Below are 24,118 nucleotides of genomic sequence, written 5' to 3' on the forward strand. Positions count from 1 at the left end.
GGTTTTGGCCGAGTTCGCCTCTGCAGCTACTTTTGCTAACGCTTGTTGGGCGATAAACAGGTAGCGGCAAATACAGCGACCGTGGCTTGTGTCGTTTATGTTTCTGTTCGCAGTTACAACTATTTCTATGACTTCTATGTGTATCTATACTAAAAGCAGTACACTTAGTGCCTTTGTCACAGATGAAATTAGCTGATACATTTTAACTGGAAACACTTTATTTTGGGATGTTGACTTCTGGCTGTTTTGATTTAGAGAATTTTAATTTTCTTTTTAAACCTAATGGGTAACAAGAAAGCATCGGCTCATGCGCATGCGTGTTGCACCCTGCACAAGGGGACTTTCAGAGCAGCCAGAAATCCGTGCTTCCGCACTCTCCCGCTGCGCGCCGCGGCGCGGGTCCCAGCAGCGCTCAGAAGAGAACCCGCGGTTTGGTTCCTGCGGCCAAAGGGGCAGGCCCAAAAGAACCCCCGCACACGGCAGGCAGTGCTGCTCGGCAGAAGGGAACCTAGCGCCCCGCCGCCCTGGCGTGGGCTCCCTCCACGTACGCTAGGGTTCGGGGTAGCTCCATCCCAGTCCGTCCTCCCAAGAAAACGAGCCCAGGGCTGGTGGGCTGCAGTAGGACATGCTGGCTCGCAAACGGGCATCTGAGCCTCCGATGTTACTGCTAATGTTTTTAAAGAAACTTTGAGTACATTCAAGGTGAATTTAATAACCTCCTGTTATCCAGAAAAGGCAAAGTACAGAAAAAATAAAGATCTCACCTGCACTTGTATCTATTATGGTCAACTCATGTTAACAGAATGTTTTGCTTTAATACTTGACTTACATTAATACCTCACATTATTACACGTATGAAGCCAAATATGACGCTAACTTAGTTGCTTACAACCTCAAACCTTACTCCCAATACACATTCCAATAAATTTATTCTGTAAAAACAATACATTTTTTTGTTTTCTTTTTGTTTTGTTTTTTGTTTTTTTGTTGTGGGTTTTTTTAGTTTTTTACAGTAAACTCGTCAACTACAAACCTTGAATACGCAAAAGATGTTCCAAGGACAAGCATAACAAGGATTGATAAAACCAGACTAAATATGTTTTCACAATAAAAGCTGGCATAAAAATAAATAAAAATCTCTATTATCACAATAGCAACAATAATGTACACAGAATAATGGATCTGGAATGCTTACTTACTAGTCTAGTTCTATTTCCAAAAGGAAAAAAAAAGCCAGAATGACAGCATCCTTTTTTAAGCCTTTCATTAGTTAAAATTGATGTTTTCTTTTGGTTTCCCATAGGGTTCTATATCACAGTAAGCTTAAAAATGGAAAGCATCCAAATGAATGATTTCAAATTGTGTTGGCATTGGAAAAAATCCTTGTATTAATCTAAAGAAACACAAAAAGACTTTCACTAACTCCACATATAGGAACTAAGTCAGATAGTGTACATTACATCATGATTTTGAGAAGTAGTAAGAGTATAACTAGCTAGGTACTTCTAATAAGGAAAGGTATTTTATTACATTATTGAACTTGGCGGTGATCTCAACTGAAGAAGAATTTCTCTTTTATGTTGTAAACTGATCAAAAATCAAGAAAGTATGGATACAGGGAAATTTAAAATCATGTTTGTACGTGGAAGATATTGTAGTATTGTATGGAGGGGACTCATTTCTAAGATTTACTTGTTTTTAAAAAAATGCTGATTTAGAATGATATAATTTGGAGTTACACCTTTTCTTTCTAGAAAAGGAATCCAAAACATGTTCAAGTATGCGGTAATCTTCATAAACCTCAGCCACTGGTAAAGGGCAACTTCATGCAACCAAATAATATGAAAATCAAAAAGTAACCCTTAGAAAAAAGGGTAAAATGTCATTTCTGCAAACACAACAGATAGGAATGTGAATAATGTGCATACAAACTGGGATGCTGTTGATGATACTAATGAACAGATGCGGTGACTCATATCAAATCCAAGAATATTAGACAACCAAACATGTAACCTTCTTGTGTTTTCCCTTAATATTCAGCAGTCATTATGTTGGTTAAGTCTGAAAGAGAAAAAAAAAAGAATCACATTTAATGTACGAAAGAGCATGCTGCCACGCACTTGATATAATTAATGCCGTATTCCCACACTTCAAAGCCACAGGTAGAAGGAACCACCTGGTCTGTTTGAACGGGAATTTTTTTCTAGAGAAAACTGCTTACGTTACATCAGCTAAACATACCACTACAAAATGTTAAAGAATACAGCTTAAAAGTAAACATTTAGGGCTTTATTCAAATAAGCAGCTCGAGTCATGTCTGTGGGTTGCTTTTTGTTTTCCCCCATCAGTTCATTCCGAATCTCGCACTATACTTCACACACAACCAAATTTCGCATTTTTCCGCTACAGTGAATCGCCGCTAGGCTTCACGCAGAAGCTCGGGCACTGCTGCGGTCCTGATCGCCTTGCGAGGAGAACGCCCTCGTGTTCAAACAAAGGAACGCTTAGCAAGGACGATGCAAGATAAACAGTTTTCACAGCTCACGTGTCTGAATGTTGCTTCTGAAAAGGAAACGGTTTGGCTTGGAGTTCACTGTAAGGCGATGACAGAAAAGGAAGAACTCCCACTTCGTGACTGAGTCAAGGTCAGCTCTTGCTTCCACTGACGTTAGTGGGACAGGATCAGACCGGCCTCACGGGATCGTGGCAAGTGTCTCCAAGTCTCGGTTTCTTTGTATTAAACGGAGGTAGCAAAACTCATCTACAGGCACAGGGACGAACTCCTTTTGTCCAACAACATGAAGACGTGCGACGCTACATGACTACCTAACCCTGAGCAAGACGTCCCATCTCCTGTGTGAAGAATTCAGAGCGTGAACGCCTGTGCACCCACACCCTGATGGACGGAAAGAAACCCAACACACAAGCAGTATGAAAGAATTAGTACCGTACTTGCTGTGACCATCCAAGAAAAAAACCAACATCAAGGAATAAGTGGGGGGGTACAGGTTAAATCCACTGGGGAGGACGGAATTTTCATTTTACACAGGATCCAGAAGAGAATATGAAAAGAAGACATTTGAACATCCCTGCATGAGCAGTTTGCTGCCTAGGCTCTCTCCTGCTCTGGCCCATCATCCCTGCTGTGTGTGCTGCCGTGGCTGTAGCGGACTATGCTTCTCTGTCCAAGAGGATAAGAGCACACCAGGGCCCACTGAGCAGCCTGGGATCCCAGCCTGCTCGCTGCACCTCTCAACGACGGGCCGTGTTCATTCAGCGCGGTCCCTCTCTCCTACGACAAGGGGTTTGCAAACAGCAAGTAATGGAAACCTGCACTTTCCGTGTGGGAGGTGCTGGTACATCCTGACTAACGACACATGATAAGGGGTTATTATAAAATGCTCATGCATGTAATGATGGCTTACAGGAACTGCCTGTGAAGGTGTAGCAATGCGCTGCTCATCCAGAGCACCGCACTTCCATTGACCTCTCTCCTCTTCAAGAGTCAAGGAGATGATGCTTACAGATGCTTGGAGACGTGGCTTGGAGGGGTTCGCTGCCGTTTCTTTCCCTTTAGAGGGAAGTGCAGACACCCATTAAAACAACTACAAACGATTAGTCAATCAAACCATGCCTTCTGCTGAAGTTGTTAATGACAGCTGCTACCCAGCACTGACAGGCAGGATGGGTGGTGAAACAGTCAGTCCCTGCGGTATTGCTCTCAGATCCGGTAAGGAAAGTTGTCCTTTGGGAGTATGACACCTTTGCACTTACTAACAATTCCCCTCTGGGCTAAGGCCAGAAGACTGGGTAGGCGCCATTCTCAAGTGGGGCGCTGGGAATATTAATGCTTCCACTCCCCGCTGTCTCACAGATAGGTCCGCTGGGCCACGGTGTGGCACGGGAGGGACAACAAAGAGCCAGGTATGCAAATCATCCTCTAGGATTTTCACAGTTTCCAGTACCACCTTCCAGCACGACACACATTTTGTCTCCCAGGCGTGCTGCCAGCTGCCCCAGAAGTCGGCACTTCTCCCTGGATGCAGGCAGCCCCCGCGGGCACGGGGCTGCACGGGGACCTCGGCTCCCCCCTGCCCCGGCACACGCGCTGGCAGGCTCCCGCGGCAGCCGCTGAGCAAGGATGCGGCAGAGCTGAGCAGTTTCCATGGTCTCCATGGTTTCACGTCTCTTCAGAAACAGATCAACTCGCATCATCTTTGTTTGAACAAGTCTCTCAGCTTTACTGCAAGATACGGTGCAACGTGTGCCGCGCTGATCAATGCTACTGCACACAAAAGAAACAGCACAGAATCTGACTGATTCGAGTAAAAAATTTCAGTCATCAATAAAACTGAAGGACAGAGAACACAGACAGCAAGGAATAAAACTAAATCCACAAAGTGTCTTGTTTTTTCTGGCACTGAAAATTCCTTCCTCAACAGTGTCTGGCAACTGACTCAGCCATCCTGTGCTTTAAAAGCTCTTGCTGGATGGGCGGAAGGATAATTATTTACTTGCTCTGTACAATCATTGTTATTCCACGTTGGTTTGAGGTCAAAATGGTTACAGGATTCAATGCACGCAGAGATGCAAAGGGGATATTTCATCTATACCGGCTGGTTGAATCTCAACTTGCATTCAGACATTTATGTTTCTCCTGAGTTATGTCTCACTGCCTTCTTCAGCAGTGCTGTTCTCCTGAGCTAGATGAAGGCAGCAGAAAACACGCCTCTTTACACCAGAGAGTATACCACTATTTGATTTTTACGTAGCAATTTTTACTGTGCAATAGTTAAAACACATTTTTACAAATGTTATCTTTTTGGAGGGGTAGATTTTAACTTACCTCAAATTGCTGAAAAAAATTCAGACAGAAATACGTACTCTGTTTTCATTTTCTGGAAAAATGCCCACATAAATGCTTTTACATTGAACAGAGCCCTAAATGCTATACTTTTAATGTTGATAAAAGCCCAAACCTGTTATGCAGTGTAACCAATGTTATTCTTGAGAAGTACAGAAGGAAGAGCAAAGGAACCAAACAACCCAAAACCACATCAGAAGGACACACTGAACCTGTGTTTCTCTCGCCGGTTTGGCCGTAACACTTGTCGTTCACAGCAGTAACTGGAATTGTTGCCACCCCACAAGAACATCACAACAAAAAATATGTCCTGGACACAGGCTGTTTTAAATATGTTCTCCCAATTGCAATAGGATCAGATGGCAGTAATTTTGGACCAGATTTTGATCCCCTTATTCATGCTGGCAAGCAGTCGCCTCCACAAATAGATCCACTGACTCCCATGTTAGTAACTGATTGTCAGCGTGAGTAAAAAGATCACAGTCCTTTACCCCACTTTAATATTCAGGCCGTACCAGGAGCAAAAAAAATGTATTTCATTTCCAACAAATCCATTATTTTTCAAAGACTCGGTAAAATCATTCACCTCCTGAAAGGCAACCACCTGCATCCATATACGAAGAGAATGCCTCATTTACCAACACAATGTCCGGACCGTAACTAAAATAACGAATACCAAAAGAAAAACTTGCCACATACCCTGAGTGCTGACCTTAACATGCAAATACTCTCTAATAGGCCAGGGACTACGGCCAGCTTTCAAACGTCATTACATGGGTATCCAGGGAGTTAAAGTAAAAAGCAACTTAGGTGTTCAGTTATAAAGATTCAGAGTTATGCCAGCCAAGAACCAAACACACAAGTCACTGGAGATTTAAATGTGGAATGTAAATCTACTGCCATGAATTCACTGATTTACGAGCTAATTTTGTGCCACAGAAAGTAAACAACACAGAGCCATGACTACCCTTCCACTGGAATATTCTGTTTATGTGGTATTTTGAGAAAGCCAAAACAATTTAGTGTTTAACAGCAGAGGTCTATCGTGGGGGTGGGTCTGTGACTCTTGACTTGAGCAAGCTGTCTTAGCTGCTATATTCTTAGTTAATTAATATTTGATAATAAAACCCTAGGTTCAGGCTTTGCATCTTTCTGGGGAAAGAATCAGCCAAAGAACAGCAGTGAGGGAAAGAGCCTGAGAAACAGGTAGTGGCGGGACACAATTATAAACTGTGGCTGAGTCTGAGGAAGCTAATGTCTCTTCCATTGAGAGTGCCTGGAGTCCTCAAGAATAGCTGAGAAACTAAGGGATGGGGATAAGAAAAGAAAGCAGCTTTGTCAACCCCGGGTATAAAAAAAATCACAAGTTGAGCCTTTGAACAGTATGAAATCGGCTGAAAAAATATCACAGCTTTGGAAGTACTTTTATTTGCTCTGGGTTTTGAGTCTTTAGGAAGCCATCACTTCACATTTTCAAGCTTTCCTCTACCACCTGGAGGTTAGAAATTTCATTAAAAAATATAGGTGAAGGTGCTCCTGCAATCATTTGACTTCAGCCGTTAACCCTTCAAGAAGATCCCCATAATGCTGAGGGTAAGCGTGTGATTAAATGGCAAGGTTCCCTCTGGTCTGAAGAGGGGTGATGTGTCTTCAGTCTGCAGTCCAGGCACTGTAAAACATAATCACTACCTCATTATTATTAGGATTATTAAGAGAAAAGCTGCTTGTGTCCTTGAGGCAACTCTTGCATGGTCAGAGACCTGGGAGGTGCAGAGCACGGGAGGCAAAGGCTCTGCAGGACGCAGCCCGTGGGGAGCACTACGAGTAGGGCAGCTGAGCCCGAAGCCTTCTGCCCACCTGCCTCCACAGCCCTGCCCAGCCTCCACTACCAGGCATCTTTTAAGCAGCCGGTCACGGTGGCAAAACCTGGGACTGAAACATGCCCATCCGTGAGATCAGGGCTCTGAACTCTTGTTTTTCTTGTCTCTTCGCCTTCATGGTACCTTTCTACAAGTTATTTTGAAACAAACTCTTTTCTGGCGTGAGTCGCACGCAGCCCCCAGCCCCCTGCCTTGGCGGGGCAGCAGGTCTGCACCCCCTGCTCGGTTTGGCGAGCTCTTGGCGCCATCTCATGGCCAGCGAACGGCCCGGAGCCCGGCTGGAGAGGCGAGGGGCGGCCGTGCGGCTCCCGCGCTGCACGCCGGGGAGGAGGAAGCCCATCGTCTTCAAGCTGCGTGCTGGTGGTCCAACGCTCTTCTCATAAGCAAAATGATTTTAAAGACACCATAATATCATCTATGATGCTGTCTTTTAGCAGACCTAGACATTCTTCTGCATTCATGCGTGTGAACAAGAGGACCATATCCCAGCTCGGCAAGATGTGTTGGTCTTTTTCGACCTTCCTTTCTACAGAAGAGAAGTCCAAGTGCACGGGCTGGAGGAGCTCAATGCCCGCCGGCAGCCTCCCAGTCTGGATGTCCAGCAGAACATGGCTGTAGGACCTGCACTCCCGGAGGTCAATCTAGACACATGCTGTGTGACTGGCTGTTTAACACCAACTGAAAAAAAAAATCCGATTACTCTTTCCCCGAGTGCCTTGTGTCTGATGAAGGCATACCGCCTAAAAAGACACCCGGTCTGGCTTTGAGGACGCAAGGAGATGGAGTGTCCCCTCCTGGTCCTAAAAGAGAATTGCACTACAGACAAAATGAAAAGAAACGCTGAAGAGGATTTACATGGGAAATGCTGATTCTGTGGCAGAAATGCCCAAGGTGAAACATCTGGATCAGGATGTGAATTTCTCCAAACTCATCAGTGCTTTTATCTCAAGCTGCCCTTAAAACCATCTCTGCATCTCTCTTTAGTACATGCTACTAAAACTCCACCTTTCCCATAATTTTAAAAGCATCCAAGACCCAGTTAAAGACTGGTTGTTGAAGTATGAGGTCAAGCCCGAGTGCTGGGCTTGCAGAAGTCAGAGCAGAGCCAACTCCTCACATGGGTATGACAATGATGTTAACTGTGAGTTTTTCTGTGGAGCTGGTGCTGGCAGGAAGGACACAGAGACTGTAGATGGCATTTCAGCACAGGGGCTGAAATATCCGCAATCCTGAAAACGCTGCAGAGCGCCATGACGTTCTAGCATGCTGGACTCTACCTCCCAGCGATTACAAGCATGTCACATACAAAAGGAAGAGCTATCTGAATGTCACCAGCCACAAAGCCAGCACCCTATGTGACTTTTTAGCCACTTAATCTGTGACTGACCTAACTCAGTAAGCATTTGGTCCTTACACGGAGAACATGCCTGAAGTTCACAGACGTATCTCCTGTCACTGCCCTGCTGAAGCTGTTGCCACCTCAGATGGACCTTGTGGCCAGTTTTCTCAGTCAAGTACCTATTTGAAGATATGAAAGTGTCACAGGGTTCACTAGCCGGAACGTGGGCAACACATACACCATGCACTCGCCACACTAAGCAGCCCCAGACTCTCAAGAGTCTGTGGGTGAGGTGCTGGGAAGGCATGTCTCCTCGTGTCAGTCTCTGGCTCAAGCCAGCTGCTTGTTCAGAGTGAATGGGAGAGGGTCAGGGCATATCATCTTCCTGACCCCACGAGCCATAAATCAAAGCCTTTATAAGGCGAAGAGCCACAGACCACACACACTGTACCACAGAGAGACGAGGGGAAAAGCAGCTCTGGGGGGAGTCTTTAAGCGGGAGATGACAGCAGCTCCCCAGAGGTTGTGTTCTGAGAGAAAGGGTTGAGGCTGAGCACGCAGCTGGGTGCTAAGGCACCCCGGCAATGTCAGATGAGAGCCTGTGCTGGCTGGCTGCCTCTCACACCTGGGGATTCGTGTCACTCAGCAGCTCCTGTGACAGCCCAGCCCGGCTGCTGGCCACGTGGCAGAGCCTCGGCATGGGAACTGCACAAGAATTGGTTCTGAGCCTGAGCCGTAAGTGCTGGAGCAGGGAGGCTTGTGCTGCTCCAAAGGCTCAGAAATAGCAGTGGTTGTTAAAGGTGGCTGACGATTAACCAACTCCCGTGCCAATTTCCCTGCTCAGCAACCTTCATTTCTGTTGTTGTGGTCACAACAAAATAATATTGATATGAACACACAACTGACACAAACATACAAGGAGATCATGTGAACCTGCTCTGGAGCAGACTGTACATCCCCTCCTTGGAAGGCCATGTCCCAAGCAGGATCTGCCCTAAAACCCGCAGTATGCAGAGTCTGTAAAGTGCACGTGAACCCTCATGAACTCCAAAGAAGTCAGTGGGACTGCACAAATTTTAAACAACTGTGAAAGGACAAGCAGCCTCCCACTGCTTAGTGAGCCAAAATGCATTACGCAAACAGTCCGATTCTGCTCTCACATCAATTTTGCATCATTCCAGCTCATGGTTTTCAGCAGTTCCTCTCAGCTGACATCCATGCAAGTGCTGGAACAAAAATAATGCTTATAGTATCTTTTCTCATTCAGTCATTTCTCTAGAGCAAAATTTGTACCAGTGCAGGGACCGCGCCCATGTTTCTGTTCTAGGCACATTCTGTGCACTGAAATGCAACCTAAAAAGATCGCATGCGGTATGCACCGGTCACTGCAACGCAATGCCTCTCACCCCTAGCTCCAAAGCCCCCCAGTAGCAAACTGCACGGGAAGTGAATCATATTAACAGAAGATTACCCCTTCACTGGTTTTCTGCAAATCTGAAGAAGTGTTTCTTGTGTCATTGCCTGCGTCCCCAGCATCAGAGCTGCTCTTATTTTCTTCCTCTTTGCAGTCCTTATCATCTTCATCTCCAGGAGATTTCCGTGACTGCTTGGAGGATTTCTAAAATGATCAAAAACAAAGTTAAAAAGTAAAGACTGAGCTTCAGTCATAGAAAGACACTTTTGAAATGTATATGGAATGCTTCCCTGTTCAAGGTGAATATTGGGGAGGATATATGGGGTGAAAAGCGTTTTTCAGGTGAAGTAGTGGGAGTTACTGCCATCAATGAAGCAAAAGGAGAAATTCTGTGTTCAGCACAGGTTGGCAGCACAATTGACTGGAAGGCAGACGCAGTAATAGGAGATGGGTATTAGTGTTGGGTCACCTGTAGGTTTTGTTAGTTAATGGAACAGATGGTGCCAGCTTGACAAAACTTTTGATTAAACACAGAGATGTAAAATGAGAATAACATTAGCAGAGCTGCTTTCCATACTTTTTTTAGTGCTGTCAGCTTTAATATATTAACATTAAAGCCATGTGGAACCAATACATCTTTTCTGCTCCCTTTATGTTATGCAATTCTACAGTACAAAAGGATAAATTGTGGCATTAAGCCACCATTTTCCTAATCCTCGGTTTGCCCAGAGTCTTCTGGAAAGAAGATGGTAGACCAGACCTGAATTTCTAATGTAAAACATACAAAGGGGGTGAAATTACTTAATACATTTTGTTCAGCGGATGAACCACAAAAACTCCCGCTCTCTCCCAGATTGAGCCTGGATCAGATTGTTTGCTTGCTTCTTTTCATTTCGTTTAGTTTTCACTTTCAGAGAGGAATAACACGAATGTGAATGAACATGACTCTGCCACACTTTCCACAATTTTGTAAGCAAAGTACAGACCTGGAGGCACACACAGAACTGGAGGAAGTGACTATAATGTTGCTCCCTTTCACCCAGGTGACAAGTGAGAAGCACACATGAACCCCAAGTTGTCACTACTCAGGTGAAGGTGTTCACCAGCCATTATGAGGCAATCTGAGACACATTACCCTTAGCTTCCTCATCTACGCTGTTACTTAGACATTAAGAGGGCAGGTAGGTACTACAATGCAGGTACTTTATCTACAAATTGAGTGCCCTACTCCCTGCTTAATGAATTAGTTCTCCCTCCCGTTCTGTATCCTGCACTGAAGTATTTTACACTCAGCTACAATGGGAGCAGCTGAGCACACCTGACCCTGCCATATCTTTTAGCATGGCATCTGGAGCACTCACACTGGAGACAGGAGAGGGAAGCTTCTCCCAGACAGGTACCAAACCTGAACTCATGTCTCCCAGGAGGCACACTCCTAAGGCTTTTTTTTGCTCTTCATGGGGAAATACCTATCTAAGATGACCAAACCTATCAATCCATGTTTGCATGGATTTTCTTTCCAGCCCTTCTGAACTCCTTCCCATACTTTCACCTCCTCCTCAAAGTGTGGGCACTAGAACAGGGCAGAGTATTTCAACTGCTGTCTCACCAAGGCTGTCTACAAAAGCAAGAGGACTTCCCTCTGTTTGAACACCATCGTTATGGTACTGGAATCAAAATGCTGAAGAAGGAAGAACAGATTGCCATGAGGTGGACAGTATTCTAATTACAAATGCACATGGGTAACAATGGAAAAACTCAGAAGATAACCTTTGAAGTGTAGGATTTTTTCCGTTTTGAGCCTGCTTTTTCATTCTTTCTTTTTCCTTTTCCATCCTCTTCTACCCGATCACCTTCCTCCTCACTGCTGGCATCTGCTGTATTTCCTCCTTCTCCTTCAGTTTCTGACGAGCTCTGTTGCTGAATTGCCTTTAAAAGAACAATAACAATAATAACATAAACAACAAAAATATCACTAAAATCTTTTACTTAATTTTTGTCCTATATTGAAGACAGAAATACTGGTAAACAGACAGCTTATGCTTTAATCGCTATAGTCAGGAAGAGCTCAGGTTATTCTTGCAGTTATCAAGAAAAAGGGCTGCAAAGGCAATTTTCTCAGTCACCACTTGAAAACAGTTATCAGATGCAGATTCTAGGATAGCATGTTCTGAAGGGTTTACACAGAAACAGAAGATCCAATAACAGAAATGTGTTTGCCAGAGAACTAAGGGTTGCTCCGTGGAGAGACCTGGCATGTTCTACTTTGGGCAAAACTATGGAAACTTTTAGATTTTGGCTGCAATAGGGAAGATTTATTCAGGAGAGAAGATGGCTGTTACAAAACCCTCCAAAGGGCAAGATCTCTGTGTTAGGAAAAAGCAAACACTGACCAGAAGGCTGAGAGCTCTTTGACAGTCCATCTCCCGCAGACTATTCACTAGATTTTTTTAAATCCCCAAGTGTATGCAAAACATCTGCAGGGCTGAAAATATGAAACAGGAACCGAGAGGGGCAGCAGCTTGTCTGCAGGTGGTCCATATCTCTGGTTTGTAAGGTTTTGTGCTAATAATGTAATAGGTGTTTGCCTTCTTTTGGAGGTGATTTCTGCCTTCAAAGGACCACATTTTTTTAATGAGAAATGTTCTTTGGGTTTATACAGCCCACTAACGACTCTTCTCCCCCTCCAGCTTCACCGACTTTTTGCTCCGGACATCCAACAGGGAGAGCTGTTGTACAGCAGCTACTATCTCCTAACAGCAGCTTAAACCTCCACCTTCTCACCCCTCACAACTTTGACAGTGGTGTCCTAAAGGTTATACCTTACCAATGTAAAAATCAAAAGTGCAGTGACCTTAAGGTCTGTGTAAAATACACTGAACCTGATACAAAAATAAACAACAGAAAGAAGAAGTCAGAAATTATTCATGTTTATACTGGAGTAAATAAAACCTTCCATTTTTAATTCAACTAAATCTGCTGCAGAATTTTCCACTTCACCACCCCAGAATATCACAGAAAGCAAAGGGCTCTGCAGCACGATTAAAGTTCAATTTGTCGCAGAGTGCAACACCACAGTTGTCTTTACATTACACAGTTACAAAAGCTGTGAAACTTTCTAGCTCCACCAAAACCAGGAACCTCCACGTCACTCATACAACGTTTACATTGACAAGAAGCCTTCGAAGAAGAAAACAAGAAAGATAAGGAGGAATAGAAGCAAAAGTCATTTACCTGATATCCAGTAAACTTTACTCCAGGGTTGTTTTCTATTTCCCACAGGCCTTCATTAAATCCTTTTCGCTTGTTCGACTTCCCAAACTTATCTTTATATTCTTTATATGGGAAAAGGTCTTTGGGCCCCAGGAACGCACTGCATTTTAACACAGGTAACAGTCAAAAAAGGACTTAAATTCCTCCTTTTCAAAAAAAGCCCAACATTAACAGTGCAAATGTTTGCCCTATTCTTCTGCTCATTCCGTCATTTCTTTTTCAGTTTTATTTGTTTGTCTGTCTATTTAACACACTGGCTTTGAGTTACTGCTATGAGTCTGATTTAATGGATTGTCTCATCATTCTGATGTTTGATGTTGCAAAATCATGCTGGGTCTCTCTAGAAACAACTAAAACAAGTCTCGTTTATTATATTAACTACTGCTGGGAACTGGCACTTGAACAGTTTATGAAAGGGATTATATGACGTAATTGCCTGCAATAGCAAGGGACCAAACTTCCAATCCTATGTGTTACAAATCCAGAAAGGCCTAAAAATACCATATGAAAAGTTAAAGCATGTAAGGAGTTCCTAGAACCCATGAGTCAAAACTTATCTCTTGTATTACTGGACAGAAAAAGCAGTGGCATTTATTATTATCTATAGTGCCAGTAAGCCTGGGACCTTCTTTCTTGGAATAAGCCCCCCGCATGCTAGATTCTGTGCAAACACAATAACAATGTTCTCTTTCCCAAAAATCTTATAATTTCATATAAGACAAGAAACAATGGGTGAATATAGGCAGATGAGTAATACAAGGAAACAATGAGACACACAGGGTGCTTGTGGCCAAATTGTTTTTTTAGACAGCACAGCAAAGGAGGGATTTTGTGCTCTGCTGTGGCATAAGTCAGCTATGCACCGGGCCAACTAATTTCAGGCACAGGCAGCACAATGCAGGGAAAAATAATAATAAAAAAAAAGAGTGGTGATTTATCCTGCTTTTTTCTACATACTTGACACTAAAATTCTAACTTCTTATATAAAACTGAAGAAAGCATAATTTCCTTTTCATTTGCTATCTATATCCAGTGTATTTACTGTGCTCTGTATCATGGTACTGGGATGGCTAATCGTAAGTTAAATTAAAAACAGTGAAGGCAAAAAAAAACCCACTTCATTCCCACATGGAAGCTTCTATGTCACCAATGACCGGAGCTGAGCAAGTCACAGCGTCCTTCACTATAATGATTGTCCTACTTTCCTGATGATCTTTGCAATTAACGTTAACTCTGTGGTCTCCATTACCACGGGATCTTGGAGCTCCACCATTTACAACTCATTTATTCTCATAACATCACCACGAGGCTGGGAAGTTGCCCTTTTTTTCAGATGGGCTGCTTCTGAGGCACAGAGATTTCCCCAAGGTCAAACTCAAACTGATAGCACAGTACAGAGGAAAACCCAACTCTCTTCAGTCTCAGTCTAATACCTTAGTCACAGGATATTTCTTCCTTGCTGTAAATATTATTTCAGATTAACGCCTGATTTATGCCCTGATTCTTCCCAGCATTTATGAATGCGCAAAGTTTCATTCACTTAAATCATCCCACTGGCCAAGAAGTTTGCCAGTACAGAGCCAACTGGTGGCTGAAGGCATCAGATGACACGGCTCTGGGGAGCGAGCTTCCTTTTAACTACACAGGAGACAGAATGGTATCCACACTCAGTTGCCTCATTGAGAAATATCTCAATTATATAATTACAAAGCCAAGAATGCATTTCTACCTGAAAGCCAAACAGTGATTTCCAAACTAACAGATGCCTCGTTAATATTAAAGGCTGCAACAGAGCAAGGGATCTGAATAAATTATTTTATCCATGCTTTTGCTAATACGAGGAGATGTCTCCTTGTTGCCAAAAATACATATAACAGTTCTAACACAAATAACAAAGGAAAACTGTGTGAAACTTACCATGAGCTACCTTAATTTAGTTCAACAGTAATGCATGGAAATGTTTCTACAGCCTTTCACGTATAGTAAACACTGAAAAATTGTGTACATCTTTGTTGGAAATACATTCATTGCCACTGGGAGAGTATAACAGTTTCCACTGCTCTGCTATAAAACTAAGGAGCTGCAATCTACAGTTCATTTTTAACAGTTATGCTTTTAAAATTACTAAGGTAGTAACTACAAACTGTTTTCCTGTTTCAGATGTTACAGTCAGATCATGGGCTAACAAAATCCCAAACAAAAGAGATTAGCAGTTTGGGATTCATTCATTTCAGAATAAAAGTGGTCATAGTTTTTTTCTCAAAATGTTTCTCAAGAAAAATGTTTCCATTAAAAAAAAAAAACACATTTTGGTTTCTGATTTTAAAGCATCATAAATTTGAACTTTATTCTTCTTAGAGTATTTTGCCACAGTAGTAGTAGATCACAATATATCAAAATAGCAGGTTGTTTCATTTCGTTACAGCAATAGGAAAAAATATTTTAACTAAAGAGAGACTATTTTGATTTATATTAAGCAGAAACTGACTTCAAAGATTTTTAAAATAAAACGTGCCGTATGAGCTATGGGGCTTATTATGTTCTGAAATAATGTTAAAATTCAAAAATAAACAATAAATTTTTAATAAAGCTTCAAACCTCTAAAACTGAATTTGAAACGTCATCAGAATTTCATTTTTTCATTTTTCCATTTTTTAAGGAACTCTAGAAAACATGTTGCCTGCAAGTGGGAAAGGAAAAGTTTTAAAATGTCAACATTTCATGCAAAATGGAAACTGAGATTTATTTTTTTTAACTATCATCTCAGACATAGTTAAAAATAGAGATGTACATTATAAATTTGAAACTCTGTAGCAATTACTACGAGACCTAACTTATCCTTTCTGTTCTGATTCCTTTCTCTCCCTATGAGCTCAGCCAGCTCAGTTCTTCTATCACTTCTGAGAGCTCCATCCTACAGTATCCCCAGCACAAACCTCAGAGGAATGCATATATTTTAAAGCTATGTGAGGACTGCGTGAGACTCTGGGGTCTGCTTCCTTTCATTTTACAAACTACCAAGTGAGTTCTCACACAGGACACGACCCCAAACATGTCTGAATACAACAGCTTGATCTCTGCTATCATGTACATCCAAGTAAAAAATTTTTGCCCCTGCATCTGAGTTGAGATGACCCTTTAATAAATTTATGCCAACACTTTTCTTTACGGGAAACAAAGGCACTGGTTATTATTTATGCTTAGACCATGTTATACCATCCATGCAGCAGCATTCCCACCTACTTTCAGGTTTCACTTCCACGTGTTATTACAAATGAGTTGGGCTCGTAGGACCTATCTCTAGGCTCCCAATGGCTTCAGTCAGGATTTGTTCCAATAAAATCAGTGGAGATGATATTAGCTGCAGTGGAAGGAGACACTTTCAAAGGAAAAAGATCATGTTCATTCACTTACGTTTCATGAGTCCCGAAAAAGAAGATGGGGTATTTATTTGCTGGAGGCTTCACGGCTCCTTCAGGGAGTTCATCAATCTATGAGACAGAAATGGAAAAAGGATTATTCCCAAATGTGGTGTCCCTCATCCAAGAATCCCTACCAAGCCATGGAAGTGCTAATGCAGGTATCCTGCACCCCTGGGAGGTCCCACTGTGTGCTGGGGTGGGGAAGGGAAGACGGCTGCTGATTTTTCAGGCAGGCAGGCCATACAAAGTCAGCATATGACAGAAACACTACAGGGAGATGACAGAAGACCAAGGCGCAGACAAAAAGTTTTAATGATTTCATGGGCATTATAATACACAAAGGCAATAAAATCAAGTCTGCTTAATTTAAGTGTTAACTTCAGATGCTGCCTCATCAAAGGCACTGAAGCCCAGAGGGTAATCCTGTCTGTCTCACACAGCCACCTAAATAACTTCTGCAACAAATGGGGAACAGATGGTATCCCTGAGACTCTGCAGCCGGAAAACCGGACAATCTCCCATCGGTGCTTCCTGGTGGTGGTGGTGGTACCCCGTGTAAAATGCATAACACATGCCAGGGAGGAGAGCCTGGGACTCTCCTTCCCCTGCAGCATCCTAATAACTGGGTTTGGTCACCAGTCCCCTCTGTAGTCCATCTCTTCTTTCACATTTTATCCCTGGCCTCATATTTCTCAAGATACAGCTGCAGAGCAGCTAAGGGAGGGACGGTGAGGGTATACATCTCCTGAGATATAGCTGGGATCAGGACAAATCCCTCAGGCTGAGCAGCACCTAGACCCCATCTTCCGACATCTGAGTGAGAGTGTTGGTCGCGAGGCAGGAGGTTAGGCCCACGACTTAGTCCTGTCCATACCCAATGTTTCAGTCCTCTGCAACAGAAATAACAAAGTCCAGGTGCCTGCCCACATAAACCAGAAACACAGCACAGCTTTAAATAAGATCCAAGTGCCTGCCTTCCCAGAAATGGCACTTCTGAGCATATGTGGGCATCTAAAATTAAGTGTCCAGAGAACTCTCCAGCTAAGAGGGAGCCTAATGAATCTAGATATCTATAGGGCAACACCAGAGAGCAGGTGAACAGCTTGCTGCCTGGGTCTTAGGCAACTCAGTCTTAACATAAGCATGTTGAATCCTGCCAAATGTCACTGGAACTGAGAGCAAAGTGCTGACATACCAATGCTATACGAAATCTGCTCCTCAGCCGAGCACAGGGATGGAACCTGCATGTTTTCACTCAAGAGGCCAGGCCCACATGTGCTTTCCTTCTCTTTTCCTGCCGAAGGACCCCAAACACTGAATTCTTGTTGATTAATAAACACCAGATTGTTTTCAAAGGATGTTCTCTTTCACTGTAAAGCATCTGCTGGCTATGTAGCTCTCAAAGGAGTATGAGCTTTTCTAAGAATTCAAGTCCTTTTGGTCTTTCTGCAAGGACACCCGTTGGGGACAGAGAAACCAGAGCCACATGTGGAGCTGTAACATCACAGAACTCCTTTCTGCAAAAGAAACGGATGCCTATCTTTTAGGTCTAAGTGGAGCATTCTCTGAAGGTACGCCAAAATCAGGGGACATAAGAGCACTTCCAAACCATTCCCTGTCTCTTTTCTGCGGCACGACTCCGGGGCGCGGATGGTGGGGCTCTGGCACGCTGGGCCCTGTGTCAGTACGCACTCACTGCCCAGTGCGGTCTGCAGGAGACAATCCGCGATGGTCGGAGGTGTCACACGCCTTGTGGGCACAGCAATTACCCAACTTCTTTTACTTAACAAAGCTAATGAATCGATAAATAAAAGGAGAATCTATTACTTAAATGCACATAGAAGGAAGATACACACTGGTGGAAGCGTGCATTCACTTTTAGCTCAGCTGTGTGTAAGAAGGAACTAAAACGACATGACAGGCTGTTCGGTGCCCTCTTCATCATCAGGAATACATAGAGGAAAGACGCCAAAGATATTTTTTTAGAACTCATTATTGTCAGACATTAAGTATTTGTTTTTAGGTAAGTGCCCATAATATGGTTATTTGCTCACTAATTCACGATTTAAATACAGGTATTAGACTATAACAGTGATAAAAAGACTGCAGGGGAAAAACACTGCAATTCACTTTACCATCTGATAGCAAGTCAGGGAGAGAGTATGCCCCACTCTGCAACACATTTTATGCCTCCTTGAAGACGGAAGTATCTACGCGTCAGACCAAAAAAAGGCTGTGCTGGCAGTTTACCAAGTACGGGGGTAATAATACACCTCAACTGTCTGGATGCCATGGCTACCTTCCTCTTTACTACGACAAGGAAGATGGCCAGAGAGAGACTAGACCCCAGAAAAATGTGGACTCCCGCGACTGAGACGAACAATGTCTGCTGGGACTTGAGTGCGAATCTCATTTGGCCGCTTGAAACGCGGCGCCGGCTCTGGGCTGCATTACGGAACAGCGCAGTCCAGTTACTGTCTCAGCCCTTTAAGAATTTCTCATGAAATAAAGCGAACAGCTGTAAATGATCAGTAAAGCGGAGGAATGAAGACATGCTTAGTAGGGAACGCTGATCAGAAGGGAATGGGGATCTTGCATCACACAACGTGCTATGCTCCAAAGCAGTGAGGATCTTCCAAGCAACATCCCAAGCGGAGTTAAGCCTCGTGTTGTATTCCCAGCACTTTATACCGTTAGCTAAGGAGCAGCACCAAATCGACAAAGGACAGCACACACATCTTTCATGCAGCTCACCTGCTCCCCATTTCGTGGCATATTTCTTTATTCATCCGAGTATCCCCTCTGACTATGTATCATCACAGGAAACCATAAAAAAGCTTTTCATAGCTTTTGAAAGTTGGCATACACAGACAAACACATGCAGCATAAATCTGCACTAAACAGCTCAAGGACAGACTGTTAATGCTCCCACTCTAACATTTCACTGTGCAGCTGAGGTCAAGACTTTTCCTGCCTTCACTGATTTTGCTGTGAGCTCCCCAGCTCTCAGGCTTATGTTGCTAGTACTGTAAAGAGGTTGAATATGAAGTGACAGTGCTATCTTATGGCCATTTAATTCCATGGCAAAAACTCCAGGGAATTTAATGAAGGATGAGACCCTCTCTGCCATTAGGAAAGATCTCTTTCCCTTTTTATCTGTTTCATGCAAATCCCTGCATTAGAGACCGTGAGAGGAGAGCTTTGCACAGTCCAGCCCTTCCCAGCAAAGCCACCTTAGCTCTCTGTGAATGCTGAGCCCCTAAGTGCTTATTTAGCTGCAGAACAACCCCAGCACTCCTCAACGATTGCTGCTGTTTTGTAGTAACAGAAAGCAAGCAGTACAAGCAACCATACTGCAGCCCCCCGCTGCTGCACTCAGTCACAATTTATTCCCATCCTACAAGATGTTTTGGTTAAATAAGCTGAAGATTTGGAGCTGATATTTTTCCCCATATCAGCAAGATCAAAGACAGAGAGAGAGGGAGGGAGAGAAAGAGAGCGAGCGCATGAGCACAAGAGCGAGAAAAGCATCACTGCTTCGAACCAGGAACAAAAGAGATAAGTGCACCCATACTAGGACACAGTGTTGTAGTCACAGAAGCCTCCCTAATGACTAAAGCATCTGTCTATCAGAGAGCCAGGCTGTGATTGCATTTTGCTCCTGGAAGGAAACAAACAGATTCTAAAGTGCCCGTCATAACCTGCAATCAAACAGGAGACTCATCCCCTCCTGAACCAGAGCAGACAGTGAGCTGGAGCTTGCTGCCACAGAAATCTGAGAGCAGTGCATGGCATGCAAATCTGATACGTGCATCAGCAACATCATGGGCAGCCGCTTCAATTATGGCTAAAATTAAAGCAGGTGGTTTCAGATTTCGAGTTTTATCCCCTTTGCTCCCATTGCTGTCATCTGCTTAATGAATAACAATTGCTTTCTTTTTGCACAACCTCAGCAGAGCTGCACTTCCCAGCATTTGTTTGCCAACCAAGCAGCAGAGCTTTAAAGACGTAACTGTGCTTTTTTTTCGGTAAACAAATGCCAGGCTTCTAGGGTCAGGAACAGTGAACAGAAAATTCAGCCTGGACCTCTCAAACCAGAGCAGGGCTTTATCAAATGGTGTTGCTAGGGACTACCAGTGTGCAAGCAAGAAATCGGTCTCCTTACATTGTAGTTTACAGGCTGGGATGTATATGCAGCCCAAATATCTTGCTCTCAGTGGTGCTGAGTAATTGCTGACTTCTCAGGTAGTATTTCCAACTGGGTCTCACAGGCTGGGTTTGGCAGTACTCATACTGCAACACCTTCTTCCCAGTTGCCAGGGGGTTAGGGGAGAGAGTCACTGGGTGGATGGGTTGGACTGGAGCTGCAGAGCCGTAGCCCTGCGACGAGGACGGTGCAGAGCTGCCCTCCGAGAACAACAGTGGCTCCCAGAAGCACAAATCACCCCCGTGCCTGCCTGTGCGATAACGTGGCATATTCCAGGCGGGCGGCGGAGATCCCTGGGAGGGCTGGTGCAGAACCAGGGGAAGCTGCACCCCCTCCTGGGTGTTCTGCTCCACAGAGCTCTACATTCCCTGCAAAACGGGAAACATGTCTCTCCGACGCACAGAGAAAACAGCAAGCTTTGTCTCCCTGCTTGCTTGTGGAAAGCAGCTTTCTGTGGGGGTTTACGTTATCGCAGCAGTCAAGAAAGGGGCAGTGCTGCCCAGCAAGGCGGAAGGGCATCCCAGATGCGTCTTCTTCCACTTGGAGGGACAGCAGGTGTCATGTTGTATGGCTATCACAAAATCTCTGTGCTGTGGATAAGCTGCTGTTCAGAAGCGGGAATTCCAGGCTGCCAGGGTGGCTTTCCAACCAGACCCTGTTCCATTACGTTCCAACAGAATTTTACATTGCAAAAAAAAAGGCATTGTGCAAAAATACCTATCAGGTCCACATGTACAGACAAGAAAGCTTTACTTCAGCATACAGAGATGCTTATGTGGGCACTGAAACTACAAGAACAAGTCCTTTTATTTTGCAAAAAAGGGAATTAAAACTGCAGAGCAGTAATCACTGATTGTTTTGACATACTGTAAACGCCTTTGATTGGCAAAAGCACACAGAAGCATTGCAGAGATCAGTATCTCCCACTGAAATCCCTGGAGTCACTGCACAGCAGTCGAGCAAAGGCCTATAGTATTTTTGCTGGAAAGTGGTTCAAGTTGCTTATTATTGCCCAACACATGCAAGCAGCTTGATCTTCCGCAGTTAGCTTATTAGCAGAACTCTAGGTGGATAAAAGCAATACTCTTCAAAATCCATTATTAAAATAGGATATTTTGCTTTTCTACAATGTTTTTATTCAGATGGATTTAATATGCTTTTTAATAGCTAATGCTACCGGGAGTCAGCAGTATGGCAGTATCTTTTCTAACCCATTATTTAAAATACTGTTCTGTAAAATGTAAAATACAAATCTTTTTTTTCCCAGAGTATCCTAAAATGTATGGGGGGCAGGGGGAGAAAAAAAACATCCAATCTCCCCCAAGGTAAAAACTGGGACTTAAATTCTCTAGTGCTTAAATTGAACAGCAATCCAACTAAAGATGATTGGAGACTGCAGATTTTTCTCTCATTTATCAGGACTATATGATATTTGAAGCAGAGTGCAACTCCTTCCCTGATGTACATCGCATACTAGAACTCCTAGTGTGGAATGCTGGCATATGCACTTTTTCACCCATTAAAAAAGATAACCCTGTGAAGGGTGAGACTAGAAGCAGAATCCAACTTAATAAGGTGGAATTGCACAGCTACAAAAGTAAAAATTAAAAAAGTCTCCGGGCATGGAAGAGGGCCACCAGCAAAAACAAAAAGCAAAACAAGATTAAAAACAGCAGAGCATACTTTTGAGCACTGCTGAAAATGGCTGAAGGGTATCCTGCAGACAGCCAGAAATGACAATATAAAGACATCAATCCTCCTTTTTGTCTGTGCATGCTCAGGACCTCAACGAGATAGAAGACAATGAAGGGTTAGTTGGAGTCCAAACAATGCTGGCAGGCAATGTCTTACTAGGAAAGATCAGCAGTCTTGCAGCTGAGTTCAGCCCCTTTACATCCTTAATTAGCAGCATATTTTTACGACAGAAAGTTGAAATATACTTTCTGCAGAGCTGCTTTAATCTTCAATGTGAAAATGGGGCCAAAGCTTAGTTCTGCGTGACTGGTATCTATATGCATGACTTTGTAGATAACAGATCTATTAATGTGATTCAAGTCCTCTGTGAGCTTTCGTGGCTGGTGGACAGAGGACTGTCAGAGGAGGAGACTCAGGGGATACAAAGACTGGTCCTATCTCTGGACTGGCCTCGGGGATGACCTTGGCCACATCACTGCATCTCCTTCAGTCTTACTTTTCCAAATGGGGACGATGGTACTGTTCTCCCTATAATGCACTTGAAGTCCACCGCTAAAATGCTAGGTATTACTAATAAGAAATATTTCCAGCTCTGTCAGAGGAGGACTTCAGGTTACCAAACAGTGATCCTCCCAGTGAGCACACCCCAAAGTTAGACTGCTGCAAAAATGCTCCATTTTCTCCAAATGAAGTGCTTCCCTGCCACTGTGAGTGAAGCAATGGTGCTAGCGCCAGGATTTTTTTTCCCTAAGAAAAGGATGTGATCACACTATTTTCAGTCTGACTCTTACCTGCAATAACTCAGGGACACATCAGACAATTTTGCCAAACCAGACAAAAGGAGAAAGGCCACAGACATATTAAGTTTCCCCATGTTTTGTGATAAATAGGCTGTCCATCAGAAGATGGACAGAAAAGTAATCCATATGCTGAGAGACAGCTTGCAATGCAGGCTCAACCAAAACATCAGACAACAAGGAACCCACATAAAGGCAAGCCAGAGAAAAATAAACTTCTTAAGTTTCAAGGCTCACAAAATTACTTTTTATTTGTGGATGGGTGGGGAGAGGTTGTTAATTTTCAACAAATATTGCCAGCTCTGAGGCATTTTGTGTTTACTTTTCTTCCCTTTAAGCATAGTGAAGCTTGATTCTCCATTTTCTGAATTATTCCTCGGATATCAAAGTACTGTTTGCAATGTACATCCACCTGAGCAAACCATAGTGAGCCCACTAACACCAAATGAAAGCAGGTTCTGATGACAAAATCTGGTGATCTGGTATCATCTTACAACAAATATTTTTGTCTTGAAATATAAAAGTGTGCAAGAAATGCACATACAAAAATGTGTTTGGAAGACATACAGCAAATAAAAACTAATTAACCAGTCAAGACATCAGCAAACAAGACATTTTAGGGACTGCACATTCACAAACACCATATTTCTCTCCTGCCACTCTCTTCTTATAAGCCAAAGGGACATGAAAAGCCACACCATCTTCCTCCCCGAAGTGCTCCAACAAACCCTGCCACCTTCCATATCACATCTGCTAGAAAGAGTGGATGAATGGCCTAAGAGCTCATTAGACTGAGGAATAGTTTTTGGCCTTCCAATATTTACACTAGAATTTTACTATTTCATTGATTTTGTCTGTTTTTAAGGAAAAATGTTATATTCATGAGACAGGATTTTTTGGCCAGTCAACTTGATCAAAACCTTTTCAATCAGATGCAGCCTGCCTAGAGCATTGACATTTGGTCAAATACACACAACCAAATTTTATACTCGAGGCTCATCTGTTCCACATATCCAAAGTTCCATATTCCACTGTTCAAGCTTTTATTAAAAGAAGTGTTGCTAGTCCTTATACTCATATTGGCACACCTAAAGCCAAAAGGTCAGCAAATTTCTGGAAGATTGCAGTCTCCTAGCCTTGGCTGGCTTAATTTACTATTTCTTTTCCAATGTAATTTACTTCCCCAAAAAGTCAGTTAAAAAAATTGGACTGGCACAGTATTTCCAG

The 24,118-nt window shown here is 43.4% G+C and overlaps 1 protein-coding gene across 1 annotated transcript in view; it reads right to left on the minus strand.

The window, feature by feature from the left end:
• Positions 1-692: 692 nt before the first annotated feature.
• The window catches only part of HDGFL3 (HDGF like 3), a 39,384-nt gene continuing 15,958 nt past the window's right edge, over positions 693-24,118 (minus strand). Inside the window, exons 2-6 of the mRNA XM_087744061.1 lie at positions 16,185-16,261; positions 12,732-12,870; positions 11,268-11,426; positions 9,555-9,701; positions 693-2,061 (exon numbers count right to left, since the gene is read on the minus strand). Coding sequence (XP_087600187.1) covers positions 2,056-2,061; positions 9,555-9,701; positions 11,268-11,426; positions 12,732-12,870; positions 16,185-16,261 — 528 coding nt within the window. The 3' untranslated portion in view covers positions 693-2,055. The remainder of the gene's footprint in view (positions 2,062-9,554; positions 9,702-11,267; positions 11,427-12,731; positions 12,871-16,184; positions 16,262-24,118) is intronic.

Source organism: Nipponia nippon, unplaced genomic scaffold (genome assembly GCF_047370975.1).
Source record: "Nipponia nippon isolate SJK-2023a ecotype South Korea unplaced genomic scaffold, ASM4737097v1 scaffold_9, whole genome shotgun sequence".
NCBI lineage: Eukaryota > Metazoa > Chordata > Aves > Pelecaniformes > Threskiornithidae > Nipponia > Nipponia nippon.